The 19,847-nt window shown below is 37.3% G+C and overlaps 1 protein-coding gene across 3 annotated transcripts in view; it reads right to left on the bottom strand.

The window, feature by feature from the left end:
- The window catches only part of LOC135203110 (integrin alpha-PS3-like), a 76,337-nt gene that overhangs the window by 21,555 nt on the left and 34,935 nt on the right, over positions 1-19,847 (bottom strand). For all 3 annotated transcript variants that reach the window (XM_064232740.1, XM_064232741.1, XM_064232743.1), the window contains one exon: positions 790-1,105. In XM_064232740.1, coding sequence (XP_064088810.1) covers positions 790-1,040 — 251 coding nt within the window. In that variant the 5' untranslated portion in view covers positions 1,041-1,105. The remainder of the gene's footprint in view (positions 1-789; positions 1,106-19,847) is intronic.

A 19,847-nucleotide genomic window follows, 5' to 3' on the forward strand; every position in this document is an offset into this window, starting at 1 on the left:
CAAAAAAGGGTCTTATTTTATCGTCACTCAACTAAGTCGTAAAATATTAATCCTCTTCTTGTACCTTGCCCCCCTCATTCTTTTTTTTTTTCTTTCTTTCTTTATTTCTGAGTTCAACAAAATTTTTTAACTAGTTGATTTGCATGTTGGTAATTATTCTCCTCGAATAATTTTGACCTTGAGTTATTTCCAAAGGCCTCAAAATAATTTAGGTAATAATTTAAAAGTAGTTTTCCTTCATACCTGTCTAACTATGATAAGGCTTCTTGTTTTTGGAATTCGATACGATGTTCCACGGGTATTATCTTATGTATATTTGACCTTGACCTAGTTTCTATGGTCATGGATCATTTTAAAGGTCAACATTAATTTTTTCTCTGATATTGATGTGACTTGAAGCTTGGTTAGTAATATCGCATGTATTATTATTATTTTTTGGGGGGAACTATTTTTCAAGGTCAGGGTATGATACGTTTGACCTCGACCTACTTTGCAAAATCAAAGGCAACTTTAAAGGTCAACATTAAAGTTTCCTCTGTTATTGATACAAGCCGACAAGTAGGTTTGCTGAGGCTGGTGAATATCATCAAATGATTTTGACTGACATATTCTTCAAGGCCCTGGTAAGGTTTATTTGACCTCGACCTACTTTGCAAGGTCACAGATCATTTTAAGTTTTCTCTGATGATGATGCCACTTCATAGGTACCCTGGGGTTACTATTACATATTTGTCAAAGGTCTGAGCGAAATGAAAGGCCAACGAAGAACTGTCCTAAGGGAACACTCACCAGGCAGAGTTATCTAAACCATTCCGCTGCAGAGCGACGGAGAATCCGAAATAGGACTCTCGGCCCCAGTAGGACTCGCCGAGCGTCGGGTCGGAGAATATCTGAGCCGTCCTGGGCTCCAGGTTGAAGCTAGAAGCCGGGCCCACCACGCCCATGCCCACGCCCACTATCACAGTTAGAATCAGCCTCCTCCATGGGGCTTTCGTGCCACAACCGTTCGACAGGAGGCCTCTTGGTGTGTTCGCCAACATGGCCGCCAAACCTTGCTCAGGCTCTAAGATGGTCTATCCTTTTGGTTCCAGGCGACTTCCAGTTTCTGGAAAAACAGAAGAAAATGATGGTGAGTTTTAATAAGTAAAGGAATTATAGGGCTTTTTTTTAGTATTGGTGTTTTGTAGTGTTTAGACAAGACAAAATAATATTTAGTTTCTAATAATTGAAGAATTGGTACGACATTCGCCCGGTTTCAAAATCCCTTTACCTCCTGGAAAAACATTGAAAAATATTCTTTAGTTTATTCATAAGAAACGAGATGTAACAACATGCATTTGTTTCTGGGTGGATTCCAGTTTCTGGGAAAAACATTGAAAATAATGGTTAGCTTTTAATAAGCAAAACTGGATAAAACATTTCTCTAGTTCCAGGCGCACTCCAGTTTCTACGAAGCAAAAAGATAGCATAAAGTTAATCTTTCCATTAGCATGGTTCTTGCTCCGAGTTCATGAGCCTTCCAGTTCCTGGAAAACAGGACATTGCATATTTTATCTCTAGTATTTGTAAAATTACGAGAATAAGGAAAAGTTTTCCATTTTGACTCCGTCCACCATTTACTTTTTGGAAACGGAAAATCTTTTAACAACCAAATTGTTTATATACTTAATCGTCTCAATCAAAATTTTTTTTCTACGCCAATAAACTTGAACTTGATGTATAAGTGAGCTTTATTTTAATCTTTGTAACTATTGTCTCTTTGCAACATTGAGTTTGGTACCTAAAATTATAATCAAATGTTTATATATACTTACATATATATATATGTGTGTATGTGTGTATATATGTATCTATATCTGTCTGTCTATCTATCTATCCTTATATATATATATATATATATATATATATATATATATATATATATAGAGAGAGAGAGAGAGAGAGAGAGAGAGAGAGAGAGAGAGAGAGAGAAATTCAGACCGAGATCACAATGTCTAAAAAAAATGATCATATAATTATGTAAATAAAATGCGTGCAACAGATAAAAGAAAACGAAGCCGAAAGGGATACAATACTTTAAATATTAACTGAAATAATCGACGTTTGAAAGAACAGATGTGGAATACTGCCTTATCAGTTCCTAATAAAAATAATTGGGAGGGTTCAAAGAAGAGTCGAATTCTTGTCCTTCCCTTGGTGGCAGAGTGAAGTACTTGTCTCCCCTCCTCTCTAAAAATGTGTGATTCTTTTTCTTTACAAAATACATGATAAAAAGATTCACCAGTATTACAAATAATAAAGGAACATGAAATGAAATTTCCACATACAACTATCCCCACATTCTAACAAATATTTTTTCAGATATGTCATAGACTCGTTAATTTTTAGAAAAAGTCATAAGAAGCATATTTTAGTAATATTGTATATACATACATACACACACACACACACACACACACACACACACACACACACACCACACCACACCACACAACATATACATATATATATCATATATATATATATATATATATATATATACACACATATATATATATATGTGTGTGCACAAACACATCTGCTGTGCAAATTAACAAATCCATTAAAAAAAATTAGAATGCAGAAACAGACCTCCTTCCCTCAAGATCTATTGTACCTGGCAGCGTCCAATACTTCCCCTTTCCTCGACTATCTCAAGCACAGGGGAGATAAGGGTATCAGGTTGTCTGTTCCAATAAGCCCATGTGCTTGCAAGGCATTTTGTTATACAAACACGTCGCCCGGTATGCACGAACACACACACGAACGCAAACACAAACACACGTTCACCCAAGCACGTCAAACACAAACATATACACACTCAAACACAAACACACTTTGCAGCATCAATCATCTCAAACGAACCCCAGGTAACGACCGAGATGAGAATTCCCAGCGAGCATCTTTCAGCTCATCAGGAAAACCTGCTGCCAGCATCCGACCCAAATGTTTTAATCTGTTAAGAGCCTCGCCCACCTGGTGGCACAGGTGAGAGAGAGAGAGAGAGAGAGAGAGAGAGAGAGAGAGAGAGAGAGAGCATCAGATGACGGCGGCGTGGGCGAGGGAAAACTTATTAAAATAATTCGTGTGTAATTTGATGTGTTGAGAGAGCGAAATTTTTCATTATCATTATTATTATTGTTGTTGTTGTCATTCCGTGTAATCTGATGTGTTTATGGAACGAAATTTTTCATTGTCATTGTTATTATTATTATATTATTATTATTATTATTATTATTATTATTATTATTACCGTAATGTATACAGAATGACAGTAAAATGGTAATATGTTTAAGAGATAAAGAGGAGGTGAACAGATTTGAGAAATACTTAAGGCACTAAATTCAGGACAAATAAAGCTAGTAAATAATTATTTATCTCCCCCCAAAAAAGCTAAAAAAAAAAAAAAAACTAAGCAAGAAACGGTTTGAGTGTGCTATAAAAAATACTAAGGAAAAACGCTCAATGGAAAATGTCCTATAAAAATATATTTCTGGATGGCAAAAGTTTTCCTTTTACAGCAAAAGAGTATCATCTATTAAGGAATGACATTAGCAAATAACGGGACAACCTTCATTGCCAGATTCCTCCTCTGTTTGGTGGTCCCTAGATATTAGTATAGGTTTGAAGGTCCAGAAGTTAAACTGACTTTCCTGTAGTGGCTAGCTTCGAACAAGAGAGACCAGACGTCACTGTAACATCCATCCTTTAGCTGACTTTGAATAAAACTTCCCAAAGCTAAAAACGAGACTCATATACCTCATAATTTGGGAACAACTATTTTAGATATAGTTGTTAACATTAACATAAAAAAACGTTGTTTATTTATCTACAAATTTATTTTAGAGAACCAAACAAGCATTGGGCCAAAGTCCTTAAAAAAAGTAAATTAGACAAATTCAAAAACACAGAAGAAGGTGGAGAATTCTATCTTCTAAAAGTGGACGGTGAGAAAGTCTTTAAAAACCGCAGATTAAACGAAACCAGAAACACAGGGGAAGTCGGAAAGTTCTGTAGTCTAGAAGTGTAGGGTAAATTAAAAAAAAAAGAAAAAAAAATTTTGAATATCACATTCATCGTAATCATTTTGCTTCCAAATAACTTGCAGTCAACCTATCTTGTTGCTCCTGTATTCAGTTTCTCAAGAGCCTCAGTGGCGTGGTCGGTATGGTATTGGCGTGCCACCTCGTTGGCCGAGAGTTTGATTCTCGGGCATTCCATTGAGATGTGAGAGATGTGTATTACTGGTGATAGTTCACTCTCGACGTGGTTCGGAAGTCACGTCAAGCCGTTGGTGCCATTGCTGAATAACCACTGGTTCCATGCAACGCAAAAACACCATACAAACAAAATAAACAAACTGTTTTCAGTTTCTTATAAGCTTTTTCTTATAAATGTTTTATTTTCAATAAGCGCTTTATGACCTTCCTTGGTGTAAGCCTAGTCTTTCTGTGTGTGTGCGTGTGTGTGCAGATGGAGTCTGAGTTCGAGAAGGGCATTTGCTTGCCAATTTTACCTTAGTTTAAATCGTGTCTTATAATTTACCTTACACATATGATACAAAGACTCTAAATGTAGCAGATATTGGTACAGACGTAAACGTGCTTTTCATGTCAAACACATATCACACAATACAAATGCACGAGCATACACATACATACAGCTCACAGATGCAAAAATCACGTCTACACCAACACCTCAATACAATTCCCGTGATGTAATGTAGGAGCGGCGGAGGAGCAGGTGTCCCTAAATGTCACTCTCCTGATGGGAGAAACACCACTTAACGAGGCTTCCGATATGAGAAACACCACTTAACCTATGCTCCATTCACATCTGCTTCTGATTTTGCTTGGAGGAAGGAAGGAAGGACGCCCAACGTCATGTGACGGAGTATTACAGCAAGCGGGAAATATACGGTTGTTCATGTAAACATCCGGGAGAAATTGCCAGTTAACTCAGATTACACGACCTAATTTAGCTTACCTTACTTAACCTAACCTAATCAACAGTAATACCGTCCACCGCTACAACTTACTTTCGCCACTTTTTAAAAAATTGAGTAAATGAAGATTAAAGTTTACCAATATTCAAAAAGTCATATTTTGCAAAGCTGTTGAGATAAAGGAGTTATTTTATTTTTGTGTGTATGGAAGCTTATGATAATATGGGGAATTGCTTGGCCCTAATGAAAACAAATTTGCCTATTTTCTTTGATAAAATGGAAACCGGGCATTTGTGGTAAAAGTCAGTTCTAGCAGTGGACGCCTCTTATCTCACCTTACCTAATTTACCGTACATCATTTGACCTAACCTAATATAATAAAGTCTATCTCATCTTATCTAACCTTTAACTAATTAACGTTAATCTTAAGTAACCTAACTTAATCAACCCTCTCTGATCTAAGCTAACCTTACATAATTATATTACCTGACCTAACTTATCTTAGCTGAGGGGAAAACTCCAGTGTATTATGCTTAAGAATTAAATGCATATACTCATAAAATGATAAATGAATATCTAGTATCTACAATATCCACAAGGACGAGCGAATAAGTCCGTCAAAATCTTGCATACTTCTACTCCCCTTGCTCTTGAAAATAAGGAATTTAAGGGTCATAAAGACAGTCAGATGGGTCTGCTCCTCATTTTTTAATATCTTCCAGATATTGAAAAAAAATAGAGGAGTAGAATCTTTCTTTCTCTCACCTTAATAACTTGACTATCATCCACCATCCCTACATCCCTATCTCCCTCACGTGAAGGACTGACTGGCTTCTAGCTATCCCAATTTCAGGTAGAGAGACGGGCACTGATTAGGTTAGGTTAAAATTACTTTCCACCGGAAGTGTTCCCAATAATCCCCCCCCCCCTCCCCTCCCCAACCCCAAAAAACTCTCTTGACTGATGTCATCAGCAAGATCCTCATAACACGATGTCTCGAGCTGATAAAGGGATTTTACAACTGTTACTTCCTTGTTTACCAAACACTTTTGTCCACCTTATCGTGATGGTGGGAGGTGGGAGGGGTGTGAGAAAATGAACTTCCGAGGGACTTTTAGTCAGGATACGATGGTTGGGTCGGGGAGGGGCAGGGGTAGGTGTGGTTTTGGAAGAAGAAATTTTACAAGGTCGAATGACGTACAGAGTTAATTTGGCTTTTTTTTTTTTCCTAGATAGACAATAAGTTTTAATACTGATTATGCTCTCCCTCTCTCTCAATGGTGAATTCATGACACCAGATAATCTAATGTTAATCAATCAATCAATCAAGACTGAATCCACAATCTATTTTCGTTTTTTAACAGCAGATTGGATTTGTCGGTTTCTAAGGCAAATCTAACACTCGCCTTCGCCCTGTATTTCTTAGTTCCTCGTTAGACGAGTGGTTTACGTGCTTGCCTACTGATTCGGTAGTCCCGAGTTTTCGATTCCCTACTTTGCCAACGTGGAATCAAGAGGAATTTGTTTCTGGTGATTAGGAATTTATTTCTCGATATAATGTGGTTCGGATCCCACAATAAGCTGTAGGTCCCGTTACTGAGTAACCAATTGGTTCCTAGCCACGTAAAAATACCTAATCTTTCAGGCCAGCCCTAGGAGAGCTGTTAATCAGCTCAGTGGTCTGGTTAAACTACGATATATTTACTTTTTGAAAAAAGAGTATGATTCTTTTTTATGGTACCATGAGCCTTGGAGGCTCGAGCCTTCTAGTTTTCAAAAAGTCTTTAGGGATGCCGTTGCTAGCCCCATGCCCTTTTCTAAGAATCCAACTGTCGCTGGTACTTCTTCACAGTTGGGCTGGTATGGGAGACAGTTCAGAGTTCCAAAACTATATCTTTAGGACTGCAAAGTCTGGCATATATATACAACGAATGCGAGGATGAATGATTGATTGATTGCTTCGATAATAAAATACTGGCGTCACAACCCTCAAGGTCGCTGACGCCTTATCTGGAGATAAACTGTGAAGCCTGACATAACAATGGAATGTCTTAAATAATCATGAAATACGTAAATGTAAGTGTCAAGTGTTGTCGAAGTGCTATTCACTTCAAGTGCCGAAACCACTTCACGGATGATGTGAGCAGCGATTACGTGACTGCGAGAAATAGAATCACTGGCAATATTTTTTCACAATAATACTGATAAATTTACACTGCAAGTTATCGTAGTTTTAGGGCAGTGCAATTGGGCGCGAGAGTACCTATGTATCAGATAGAATATAGAATTTAGACAGAAGACCAAGCGCTGGGACCTATGAAGTCATTCAGCGCTGGAAGGGAAATTGACAGTAAACGGTTTGAAAGGTGTAGCAGGAGGAAAACCTCAAAGCAGTTGCACTATGAATCAATTGTTAAGAGAGGGTGGAAAATAAGATGGAAGGAAGAATATGAACGGAGGTACAGTAACAGGAATAAAAGGGGGTTGCATCTAGGGGCCGAAATGACGCTGCAAATAACATTACTTAGAACCTTAAGTAATGCCTATTATTCACTACACATAACACACACACACACATCACACAGACAAAAAGTATTTAAAAACAAAAAGTAAATTTCGTCTCCTCATAAACAAAGCTGACTAAATAAACAAGATATCTCCACAGCATCCTAATCTGAGATGTCCTCGTAGTCTCAGATCTGCAAAGCTAAGTGTGGAATTTCGTACAATAATAACAATAAAAAAAATTGCGTTACTTCAGATCCATTTACTGTACAAACAGAGAGAAAACAAAGCAGTGATAAGAGTGTGTGGGATATTGTGGTCACGAGGCTTATATGCTGTTCTGTCTGCTGAGTAATGATGATGATGATATTACTATTTCTACCACAACTATTGTGATGATAATAATAATAATAATAATAATAATAACAATATAAAGGGACATTAGTTTTTAATTACTCAATTGAATATTTGTCAAAGTACACACACACACACACACACACACACACACACACACACACACACATATATATATATATATATATATATATATATATATATATATATATATATATGAGTGAGAGAGAGAGAGAGAGCAGTTACAAATGTAGCTTGTTGTTATGCCACCTTTTCCATAAACTGCTCTTGTCACCAAGCTCCTTTTTTCTCGACAATACCGAATTGAAACGAAGAAATTTCCGAATATAAATATCTCCTAAAACTACGCTCCTTTTGAGGACGTTATCCAACCATTCTCTGACCCCATTACATGTTTTGGTTTAAAATACAACAGATTTCATATAGATACTACGCGGACATTGTGAATCCGAGAGTCAAGCAGTTTAATTAGCCAATCTTACCATTCACTACCAAGCTTAGGAATTTCAATATTATCAGTGTTTTATCATCAGTCTTGACCTACGTTTCTTTCAACAGAATGACAGTTACTGAAATTGAATTGAATACAGAATTTAGGCCTAAGGCCAAGCACTCGGACCTATGACGTCACTTCAGCGCTGAAACGGAAATGGGCAGTAAACGGTTTGAAAGGTGTAACAGGAGGAAAACCTCAAAACAGTTGCACTATGAATCAATTGTTACGAGAAGGTGGAAAGTAAGTTTGAAGAAAGAACATAAAGGATGTACAGTAAAAGGAAAGAAAGGGACTGCAGCTAGGAGGCCGAAGGGACGCTGCAAAGAACCTTCAGTGATGTCTACAGTGCACCGCATGAAGTTCACCGATGGCACTAACCTCCTACGGAGAGAAAGTTGCGGCATACATCTGTTTTTCGATTTGGGTGTCATTCTTTTTATATCTCGCCTATCCATCTCTGCCATTCTATTTATTGCCTTTTTTTATGATCATGTAATTGTTCTGCCTGTCACTTTCTGTACGTGTGTGCCAACCACTGTTGCCAATTTGTATGTATTTACCCTCCAAACTGGGGATAAAATTTACACAAAACCGTGGAAATAAGTGAATTTAGCATATCTACTTGTAATATAAATACACAAATAACAGAGCAATTTCATCATTATCACATTACTATGACAGCTAGAATTCTTGGAAGCAGTTTGTAAAAACACCAGCGTATGTGTCAAGCTCCACTAGATTGGCAACATCTTTCTCATACCATTCACTCTTATTTTACATGAACATACAAACACGAACACATACACACAATATCTAGTTCTCTTCATCTTTCTCATTGTCTCCCCATCTTTTTCATTCAATTTTACTCTTGTTTCGTCCTCCTCGCCTACCTTCTATATTTTGCTGACTTGTTCCTTTTCCTCCTTCTATTTATTCCTCTAGCTCATTCTTTCATTTGCTTTCTCCATGTTTTTATAATTTCCCTATTTCTCAGACAACTATTGTTTTTTCCCTTCTTCTTTTTCTTCCACATCCCCATCCTCTCACACATTTCTCTCTCTTTCTGTTTCTTTCTCCTCTGTTTCCTTGTTACTTTCCTATTCTTTTCTTATCAATTTCCTCCTTTGTCTCTCCTTCCTTCCTTCTACTCTCTCTTTATTCCTTTTCATTTCCGCCCTCCCTTAACCTTGTTTTCCTTGTGGCAAATTCTTTCCATCCCCCCTCCCCTCTCTCCCCCACTCTCTCTCTTTATTTCCTCCCTCCCCTTATCCTTCTCTATCCTCCTTCTCGCCCTTTCTCTCTCTCTCTCTCTCTCTCTCTCTCTCTCTCTCTCTCTCTCTCCTTTTTTCATTTCCACTCTCCTTTTCTTTGTCACAAACTCCTTCCATTTCCCTCTCTCTTTATTCCCACCCTCCCCTAATCTTCCTTATCCTTCTCTCTTTCATTTCCAGTCTCCCTTTCTTTGTCACAAATTCTCTCCATTTCTCTCTCTCTTTATTCCCACCCTCCCCTAATCTTCCTTATCCTTCTCGCAAAGCCCTTCCTTTTCTCTCTCTCTCTCTCTCTCTCTCTCTCCTTTTTCTCTCTTTTTCATTTCCACCCTCGCTTTTTTTGTCTCAACTTTCCATTTCTCTCTCTCTCCTTATTTCCACCCTCCCCTAATCTTCCTTATCCTTCTCGTAAAGCCCTTCCTTTTCTCTCTCTCTCTCTCTCTCTCTCTCTCTCTCTCTCCTTTTTCCTCTCGTTCTCTCTCAATCCGTACCCCTCATTCCACTCTGCACCAATGCAGCCCGAGCGCTGTGATAGAACCTACTAGAGATGAGGGCATCACACTTATCGTTCATCTCCCATCAGCATCATATCCTGATTCGGTGGGTACACTGGTCAGCCCAGCTAGAACTTTCATCTATTTCTTCTTTTTTTTGGGGGTGGGGGGTGGGGCCCGCATTGGGTGGAGGGGGAGATGGTTTTATTTATAGTTATCTTCTTCTCTTTTGTTTGGATGGACGCCGGGACTCGCAAAATAATACTAAGAGTAATTGATCTTGCTTTGCTCTTGTTATTCAACATTTCGTTTGTGCGTTGGTTGTTAGTGAGTGTATGCGACATCCGAATGACCTGGTAACCTAGTTCCTAAGCTGTTTGTATGTGCTTGTGTGAGTAAGTATGGTATGTGTGCGCGTGCGCATGCGTGGTTTGTTTGTTTGTATGGTGTTTTTACGTTGCATGGAACCAGTGGTTATTCAGCAACGGGACCAACGGCTTTACGTGACTTCCGAACCACGTCGAGAGTGAACTCCTATCACCAGAAATACACATCACTGACTCCTCAATGGAATGCCCGGAATTGAACTCGCGGCCAAAGAGGTGGCAGGCCAAGACCAAACCGGTCACGCCACTGAAGCGCCTGCGTATGCGTGGTCAAAGGTACGTTCCATGTTCTTAACCACCATTTATTTCCGCGCATGTGTATGTGTTTGTGGTCTATGGCATAGATGCTAGGTAACCTAATATCCGTTGCTGGCCTTTGTATGGAGAAGAGGATATCAGCGGAAAATGAGAGGATATAACATCAAAGATAGAGATATAGACGCCTCTTAAAAGAGAGAGTATTATAGCAACCCACGTCTCTCATTTTACACCTGTCAAAATTCTAGAGCCAAGAACGGAATCATGCATGAATGCATTGCTTCCTGAAGAATTTTTTTTATTTCTGTTATTTCGTTCCTATTCTGCGGTCATCCTTCTATTATCTACTGATCTATTTTCGTTCTAAACCTATTTTTCTCTTCGATTCTATTCTTCTTGTCAGGGCTTCTTCTCTCCCCTCTTATTGCGCGCTTGTAAAACCCACTGAACGATGAGAAGAAAGGAGAGTGACTGAACAATATAGTATAATATATATATATCAATTACTACTTCAAATCACATGCTGGTACTCACTGACAAGAGGAGATCTGTGTATAATGGCTACATCAAAAGGCGTTTAGGAATAGAAAAGCTACTCCCCCCCCATCCCCTCCATTTTTTTTCATCTTCGATGCTGGTACTCTTAAGAGGAGGTCAGCTTCTGTTGGTCTCGTGATATTATATACTTTGAATTGAACAAAGTGACTTATTTATAGCTATTTTTAAACTATTTTTTTTTATGTATGACAGGATTCAGAATTGACGTATTTTTTAGGAGGATATTATTATTATTATTATTATTATTGGAGAAACAAATCCACAGTTATGTATAGATACATATATTCAAAAAGAAATCTCTACATAGAGCTTTCGGTAAATCTGTTCAATTTCCCTTTCCAATTATTATTATTATTATTATTATTATTATTATTATTATTATTATTATTATTATTATTATTATTATTATATTGCAAGGATCATATTCTTGGGAAACTTGGGTTTCAAGTCGATGGCCCCTGTGGGCTTGTTCCATATGAATAGGGTTCGTCTTTTGAATAATAATAATAATAATAATAATAATAATAATAATAATAATAATAATAATATGGTGATGATAATGATAATGAAAAGTTATCCAAGAAAATGTAAAGACGTACGAAAAAATGTAATCCTTATAACAACAGCCATAGGCAGACTGAGATTACCTACAATATGTCTGTTTTTGGAAGTTAATAATAATAATAATAATAATAATAATAATAATAATAATAATAATAATAATAACCTTAAAATACAACGCACCCTCAGGTGATGTGCTCTACATTATAACCCAGAAGGAGTGTGTGACATTGGGCCAAGTACCCTGGCTATTGTGACCATTTTTTTTTTCGTTACCTGTCAAAACATCATTGTGCCCCAGATTCCATACTCATCGGATTCCTGAGGTTTGTAGGAAGTCACTAAAACATTAATTTCAGGGACGATGTTATCAAGAACTGTACCCAGTATGTTTCAAAGGCAGATTGCAAGTAGATAGTCGATATGCAGAGTATGAATGATTTATTTGGTCATTTTTTTGTGCAGTTTCGGGAAATGTTTTTTCTATGACTTGACAAAAAAGAAATTATATATATATATATATATATATATATATATATATATATATATATACTATATATATATATATAAATCAGACAAGGCTATGGTCACACTGGCATGTCTTATTCTCAGTTGAAGGTACCATTATTATTAGTTAATTATTAGTTATTATTATTATTAGTTTATTATATTATTAGTATTATTATTATTCATTATTATTATGATTATTATTATCATCATTATTATTATTTTATTATTATTATTATTATTATTATTATTATTATTATTATTATTATTATTATTATTATTATTATTATTATCATCATCATCAAGACGTGGAAATTAACATGAACCAGTACCCAGCAGAAGACCTCTGCCATGCTAAGGAGAGTATAGAATTGTCTTAAGTATTAAAAGGGGAAAGACGTTCGTTAAGAACGGCATGTGTGTGTGTGTGTGTATGTGTTTTTTTTAATTACACATTTCAGTGATGTACGAGCTGGAAGTCAGGCAAATTGGATATGCAAAGTGGAGTCACCGTTCCCATCAACTGTCAAAAACTTGAAAGTGTTACAGATTTTATGTAATTTAAGGTACTTCGAATAATGGTAATTTTATATCAAGAGAAAATATCAGTTATAAATACAGACAAGGGAAAAGGATTCATTTGAACACATTTCAGTTAATGATTCGTAAGAAGAGGGTTAATATAGGGAAGCTTTTCCTGAAGTGTATTTTTTTCTAAAAATTAAGAAATGAACAGATGTACCTTAGCCCATTCTATTAACGTGTCGCGATTTTTCGTACACACACACACACACAGACAAGCTCTCACGCAATGCACGTGCGTGTGCGTGCGCACCACGTGTTTATTTATGCCTTCATATGAACACAAACATAAAAGACACACACGCGCCCACATATCCATGACAACCCGTTAGAAAAAGGGTGCATTTATTATCTCCTACTTGATTCATTAACATCAATCTCCTCTGTCTCCGCCTTTTGTCCACCACGAGACCTGGGTCCTGCCCTTCCATCAATTTCCACAAGATCTCCGAGTTGTCTCCACCCACGAAATCTAATCCCCGCCCATCCTCTCCCCTCTTCCCCCTCTCTTTCTCTCTTCCCAACGAAATATAATTGATACGACTTAACCCGACGCTCATGCGGGCTGGAGCTAGACGCCCCTTCTGTTAAACCGTCCTACAACCAAGGAGGTTTAATGGCCTACAACACACTTCGGTTTAGAAGAGTGAAGAGCACGATGGCGGATATGCAAGGAGTCTAAACACAGGCAAAGCCTAAATAAAGAACTAGAAGCAGGTGATGCTGATGCAGTGAATTACGAGATGCCAAAAGAAAGTTTAAAGCAACACGATGCTGAGACACAGTTACACACAAGATGATTCTGACACAAAGGGCTGTAAGCACCAGTTTGTTTGATACAGAGGTTCGCAGAAAGATGTTACTGTCAGCTTTGCAGCGAGATGGTCGAGATGCAAAGCAAGTTTAATGCAAGGGGATGTCAGACAGAAAAATTGTAAAAGTGAGACGATGGTGACACAAGAGTTGTAGCCAGACAATATTGACACAAGAGTTGTTACCAGACAATGTTGACACTAGACCAGAAAATGCTGACATAGAGTATAAACCGCAGACAATGATGACAACCGACAAAGTCGCAATGAAATGACGCTGACAAAAAGTGTACAAGCAAGAAGATGCTGCAGTTCAAGAAGTACACTGTAAGATAATGTTGCCACAAAAGGAGAAAGCAAGATGATCCTGGAAAAGGACAAGGGATTCACAGTGAAATGAAGCCAGCACACAGTTCTAGAGCGACTTAGCAGAGCCATGTTGAAACATAGTTCTAGAAAGACTATACCGACACAGAGACGCAGAAAGACTATGAAAACCCTAAGAGTTGCAGAGAGACGATGCTGACAGAGCCTTAGAAAAGCCATATCAAAACACAGTTCTAGAAAGACTACTATGACACAGAGACGCAGAAAGACTATGAAAACCCATAGAGTTGCAGAGAGACTACGATAACACACAAATGCTGGCAGGAACAAACTTAGAAAAACGAACAAGAAGCTACTGGCACAGAGGAAGAGTCAAAGATCGGATGCTCACAGCAGCTACGAGAAGCCAGGACCCTACGAGAAGCACTCCCCGGCGGAAGCAGCCTGAATGCAGGAAAGGAACTTGGCGGGTCAGTGCTTGCGTTCTTGCCCCCCCTCCCTCCCCGGGCCGTGACTTGAATTCTGATTCTGGCATTCATGGATGTGAAAGAATGCGAGAAACACGAGGTTTCTCTTCTAGGTCTCAGGCATGATAAACAACATTCTCACGTCAAGGCATGAAAAGAATGACTGATTGATCAAAGGGATTGTCGTCATTACTGCAGTCTTCGATGTTGTCTACGCCGCATTAGAGAGAGAGAGAGAGAGAGAGAGAGAGAGAGAGAGAGAGAGAGAGATTTCTTATTATAAATAAGATAAAAAATGAAATTCTGTCCACATACACAGCCATACCTCTGTATTATAGTTAGGTTGACTGTGAAAGTGTGTGAAAACATTTCTTTTCCGATTCTGTTGCTTTGGTAATAATGAATGAGCCCATGGTATATAACGGCTCCCCTTAGCCCCACATATATATATATATATATATATATATATATATATATATATATATATATATGTGTGTGTGTGTGTGTGTGTGTGTGTGTACACTTAACCTACATGTAAAAAGATTTGCGTACACGCATTCTCGCCCCCTCACACACGCAAGTCCTTACAGCACCGAAAGAAAATCCAATTATAGCAGGCCGCACAAAAGGAATTCTGCTATTCAGGAGAAGCGAGGTTCTTCAACGAGGTTAACAGCCATTTCATGTTACTATCCTGAGAGGGAGCCAGAGGAGGAGGAGGAGGAGGAGGAGAAGGTCATTCTTATATCCGTGTTCCAATTCGGACATTGCATCAAATGGTTTTTAAGGAGACTGCATTCACCTCTATTCACTGACGATCTCGAGTGCACTGCCTTCTTTTCTTTTTTTTTCATACGTTTTCAGCAGCAAGTCATAAGTTTTCGTCTTTATAACACCGTTTTCAGGTGATCGTTGATTTCCTACATCTGAACATTCGTTTGAGAGATTTCAGCGGATTTTTTTTTGGAAGATGCTGGCTCTGATTTCAATTTGTTCCAGTGCATGCAGTATATTTTCGTCTCTCTCTCTCTCGCTCCCCCCCCCCCCCCCCCACCCCCCCCCCCCCCCCCCCCCCCCCCCCCCCCCCCCACCCCCCCCCCCCCCCCCCACCCCCCCCCCCCCCCCCCACCCCCCCCCCCCCCCCCCCCCCCACCCCCCCCCTATCTTGAAGTGATCGGTGATTTACTACATCTGAACGTTCGTTTTAAGCGATTACAAAGCAACTATTTTCCCTTGAAGGGAATTTGAAGGTAATTGTTATAATTTCAGTGTGTTGCAGTGCATGCCGTATTCTTTCGTCCTTCCCCGTCCGGATGTTGAACGATTTATATCATAATTAATTTGAAATATTTAAGCTTTCTTTTATGAGTGAAAATTATAACAATGATCTTTTTTATATGGTATTTCAGCTGGTGTCTTTTATCTTCGTTTTTCCAAGGTGGATTGATGTAATTAATGTTACTTCAAACGTTAATGTTCTTCAAAGAGCAGCCATATTTTTAAGTGAAATTCTAAATTTTTTTTTTTTCTAATATATTTCAGCAAGTGTCTTATATCTTCGTCATTCCCGTGCCAAAGGTGGATTGGTATAATCAACGTTAATACAAAAGTTAGTGTTCTCAAGTGTTATTTTTCTCCAAAGCGTTTCAGTTCAATATATCTCATTGAGAACCATAAAATTTCACCTATCCCTCATACGGACGACTTAGTATATTCAAACATTAGATAAAAGCACAACTGCTACAGAGAACTGCTACTTTTCGAAGCACTTCACCAAGATATTTTCTTTTATATTTTTCATCGGGATATCTATTTCTAATTTTCTTGTTTTATATTTCAGTATTAATTTCATCCAACATTACTACCCTAATACTATTCTTCTTGAATTTTAATATTTTTATCCATTTATATACTTATATATTATTTTTCCTTCTTAATAAGTGGTATCTCTTCTTTCTGTATTTCCCTTTACTTCCTCTTAACTCTTCCTAATGAACACCATATTCTTTGAAAGCTTCAGTCAGTGGCACCTGTGGGCTTGTGCCATATAAATAGGTTTCTTCTATTGAATAATAATAATAATATAATAATAATAATAATAATAATAATAATAATAATAATAATAATAATAATATGACTGAAGGGATAAAGCTACCAGATGGGAACAACATCAAACATATAGATAAGACGGGATACAAATACCTGGAAATAATGGAAGGAGGGGATATAAAACACCAAGAGATGAGGGACACGATCAGGAAAGTATATATGCAGAGACTCAAGTCAAAACTCAACGCCGGAAATATGATTAAAGCCATAAACACATGGGCAGTGCACAGTAATCAGATACAGCGCAGGAATAGTGGAATGGACGAAGGCAGAACTTCGCAGCATAGACCAGAAAACGTGGAAACATATGACAATACACAAAGCACTACACCCAAGAGCAAATACGGACAGACTATACGTAACACGAAAGGAAGGAGGGAGGGGACAGAGCACTGGGGCAATATATGAAAGCCAGTGAAGACGAGTGGCTAAAGAGTGCATGGGAAGGATGATAAAAGTAGACGAAGACCCAGAAATACACAGAGACAGGAGAATCAAGCAGAACAGAGGAATGGCACAATAAGCCAATGCACGGACAATACATGAGCCAGACTAAAGAACTAGCCAGCGATGACACGTGGCAATGGCTACTGAGGGGAGAGAGCTCAAGAAGGAAACTGAAGGAATGATAACAGCGGCACAAGATCAGGCCCTAAGAACCAGATATGTTCAAAGAACGTCTGATGGAAATAACATCTCTCCCATATGTAGGAAGTGCAATACGAAAAATGAAACCATAAACCACATAGCAAGCGAATGCCCGGCACTTGCACAGAACCAGTACAAAAAGAGGCATGATTCAGTAGCAAAAGCCCTCCACTGGAGCCTGTGCAAGAAACACCAGCTACCTTGCAGTAATAAGTGGTATGAGCACCAAACTGAAGGAGTGATAGAAGACGACTAGGCAAAGATCCTCTGGGACTATGGTATCAGAACAGATAGGGTGATACGTGCAAATAGACCAGAAGTGACGTTGATTGACAAAATCAAGAAGAAAGTATCACTCATTGATGGATAAGTATCAAGACCTGAAAACAGAAATAAGGATATGGGATATGCCAGTGCAAATTGTACCCATAATTATAGGAACACTAGGCACGATCCCAAGATCCCTGAAAAGGAATCTGGAAAAACTAGAGGCTGAAGTAGCTTCAGGACTTATGCAGAAGAGTGTGATCCTAGAAACGGCGCACATAGTAAGAAAAGTGATGGACTCCTAAGGAGGCAGGATGCAACCCGGAACCCCACACTATAAATACCACCCAGTCGAATTGGAGGACTGTGATGAAAAAAAAAAAAAAATGGTAATAATAAGCGATGGATTCATAAGGAGGCAGGATGCAACCCCGGAACCCCACACCATTAGTACCACCTAGTGGAATTGGAGGACTGATAGACCAAAAAAATGATAATAGGTAAATAAATAAATAAATAAAAATAAAAATGAAAATAAATGAAATAATAATAATAATAATTAAAAAAAACTATTGCTCTCCCTACAATGGATTTGTCTGGTTTGTTTTTCTTAGACAAAGATGTACTCGGGTAACTGACAGAGTTGATCACATTCTTCAGTTATCAACAATCCTCGGAATGCTGGGAGCCAGTGACCTTGGTCGTTGCAACGCAGAGTAACGTGCAATCTTATATAAATTTAACGCGATTTACTGTACTTACACGATTTCTGTGTCTTTCCTCTTTTTAACTGAAAGGCTTCGTAACTCTCTCCTTCCTTTAGCTTTTAACAATATTTTCTTCTTATTCTATTCCGGCCCGTGCTAGAAAAAGGGCAATTTGCTCCCCGTCCCATTGGCATTTTCATAAACATTAAGTTAACAAATGAACAAATTTGTCGGTTGTACAGCGTAAGAACTTCTAACCTTTGTACACATATTATAAATATATATATATATATATATATATATATATATATATATATATATATATATATATATATACAGTACTTATAGTGTTTTATAATTACCCATGTGTGTGTGTGTATCTGTTTTTATACACATACACTAACACACTATCTATCTATCTGTGAATATGAACATTATATACATATGTATATAAGATATATATTCACATGTAGGTAAACAGATAGGTAGCGTGTTAATGTGTGCATAAAAAACAGACGCACACACACACACACACACACACGTGTAATTTATAAAAGAAAGAGGCTGAAATAAACGCAACAGGAATGGAAAAAATATACAAAATTGTTGTGAGTATGAAGAGATGCCAAGATGACTTGATTGAGGCATAAAAATACGCCATCATCTTCAAAGGAAATCAGGAAATCTCTATTTTTTATTTATTTATTTATTTATTCTAATCAAATGTCCCCTTTCAGAACCCGTGTAAAATATCGTCATGCGGATTATTGTTTTTAAGAAAATGGTTCAAAACGAATTTTCGTTTACACAAAATGCTTATTAACATGAACACACAATCATAGTATCTTGATGTATGCATACAGACACATATATATACGTAACATAGACTGAATTGTGGGTGTATTATATAAATCATATATATATATACACACCAGTACATAATTTTGCATATAAAGCTCTTTAAACTAGTTTTTTTTACTGTGTGAACCTGAAAATGCAGAATAAACTACGAAAGTACTTGTTCCAAGTCCCGGTTTTCACTCGCCTTCTTAGGTGAATTTTATGATATACCCATTTTATATATATATAATATATATATTATATATATTCTTTTATAATTTATATATATATATATTTCTTTATAACATATATAATATATATATATATTATTATAATAATAAATAATACGTATATATTATTATATATATATATATATCATATTAATTAATATATATATGTAATATTATATATATATATATAATATAATAATTTATATATATGTATTATATATTAATATTATATATATATGTGTGTGTGTATATATATATATATATATATATAATATATATATATAAATTATTCTGCTTATACAGGATACGTCTCAAGTATAAAAGGCCCATTAAACCACTCTGGTTTGAAGCTAAGGACTATATTTCGGTGGACCAACTTCCACCCTTTATATCAAGCAGTGAATCACCTCAGGGCATAATATCTCCCAGTAAATATTTCGCCAATATAACTCCTTTTGTTATT

The sequence above is a fragment of the Macrobrachium nipponense genome, chromosome 33, assembly GCF_015104395.2.
Source record: "Macrobrachium nipponense isolate FS-2020 chromosome 33, ASM1510439v2, whole genome shotgun sequence".
Classification (NCBI taxonomy): Eukaryota; Metazoa; Arthropoda; class Malacostraca; order Decapoda; family Palaemonidae; genus Macrobrachium; species Macrobrachium nipponense.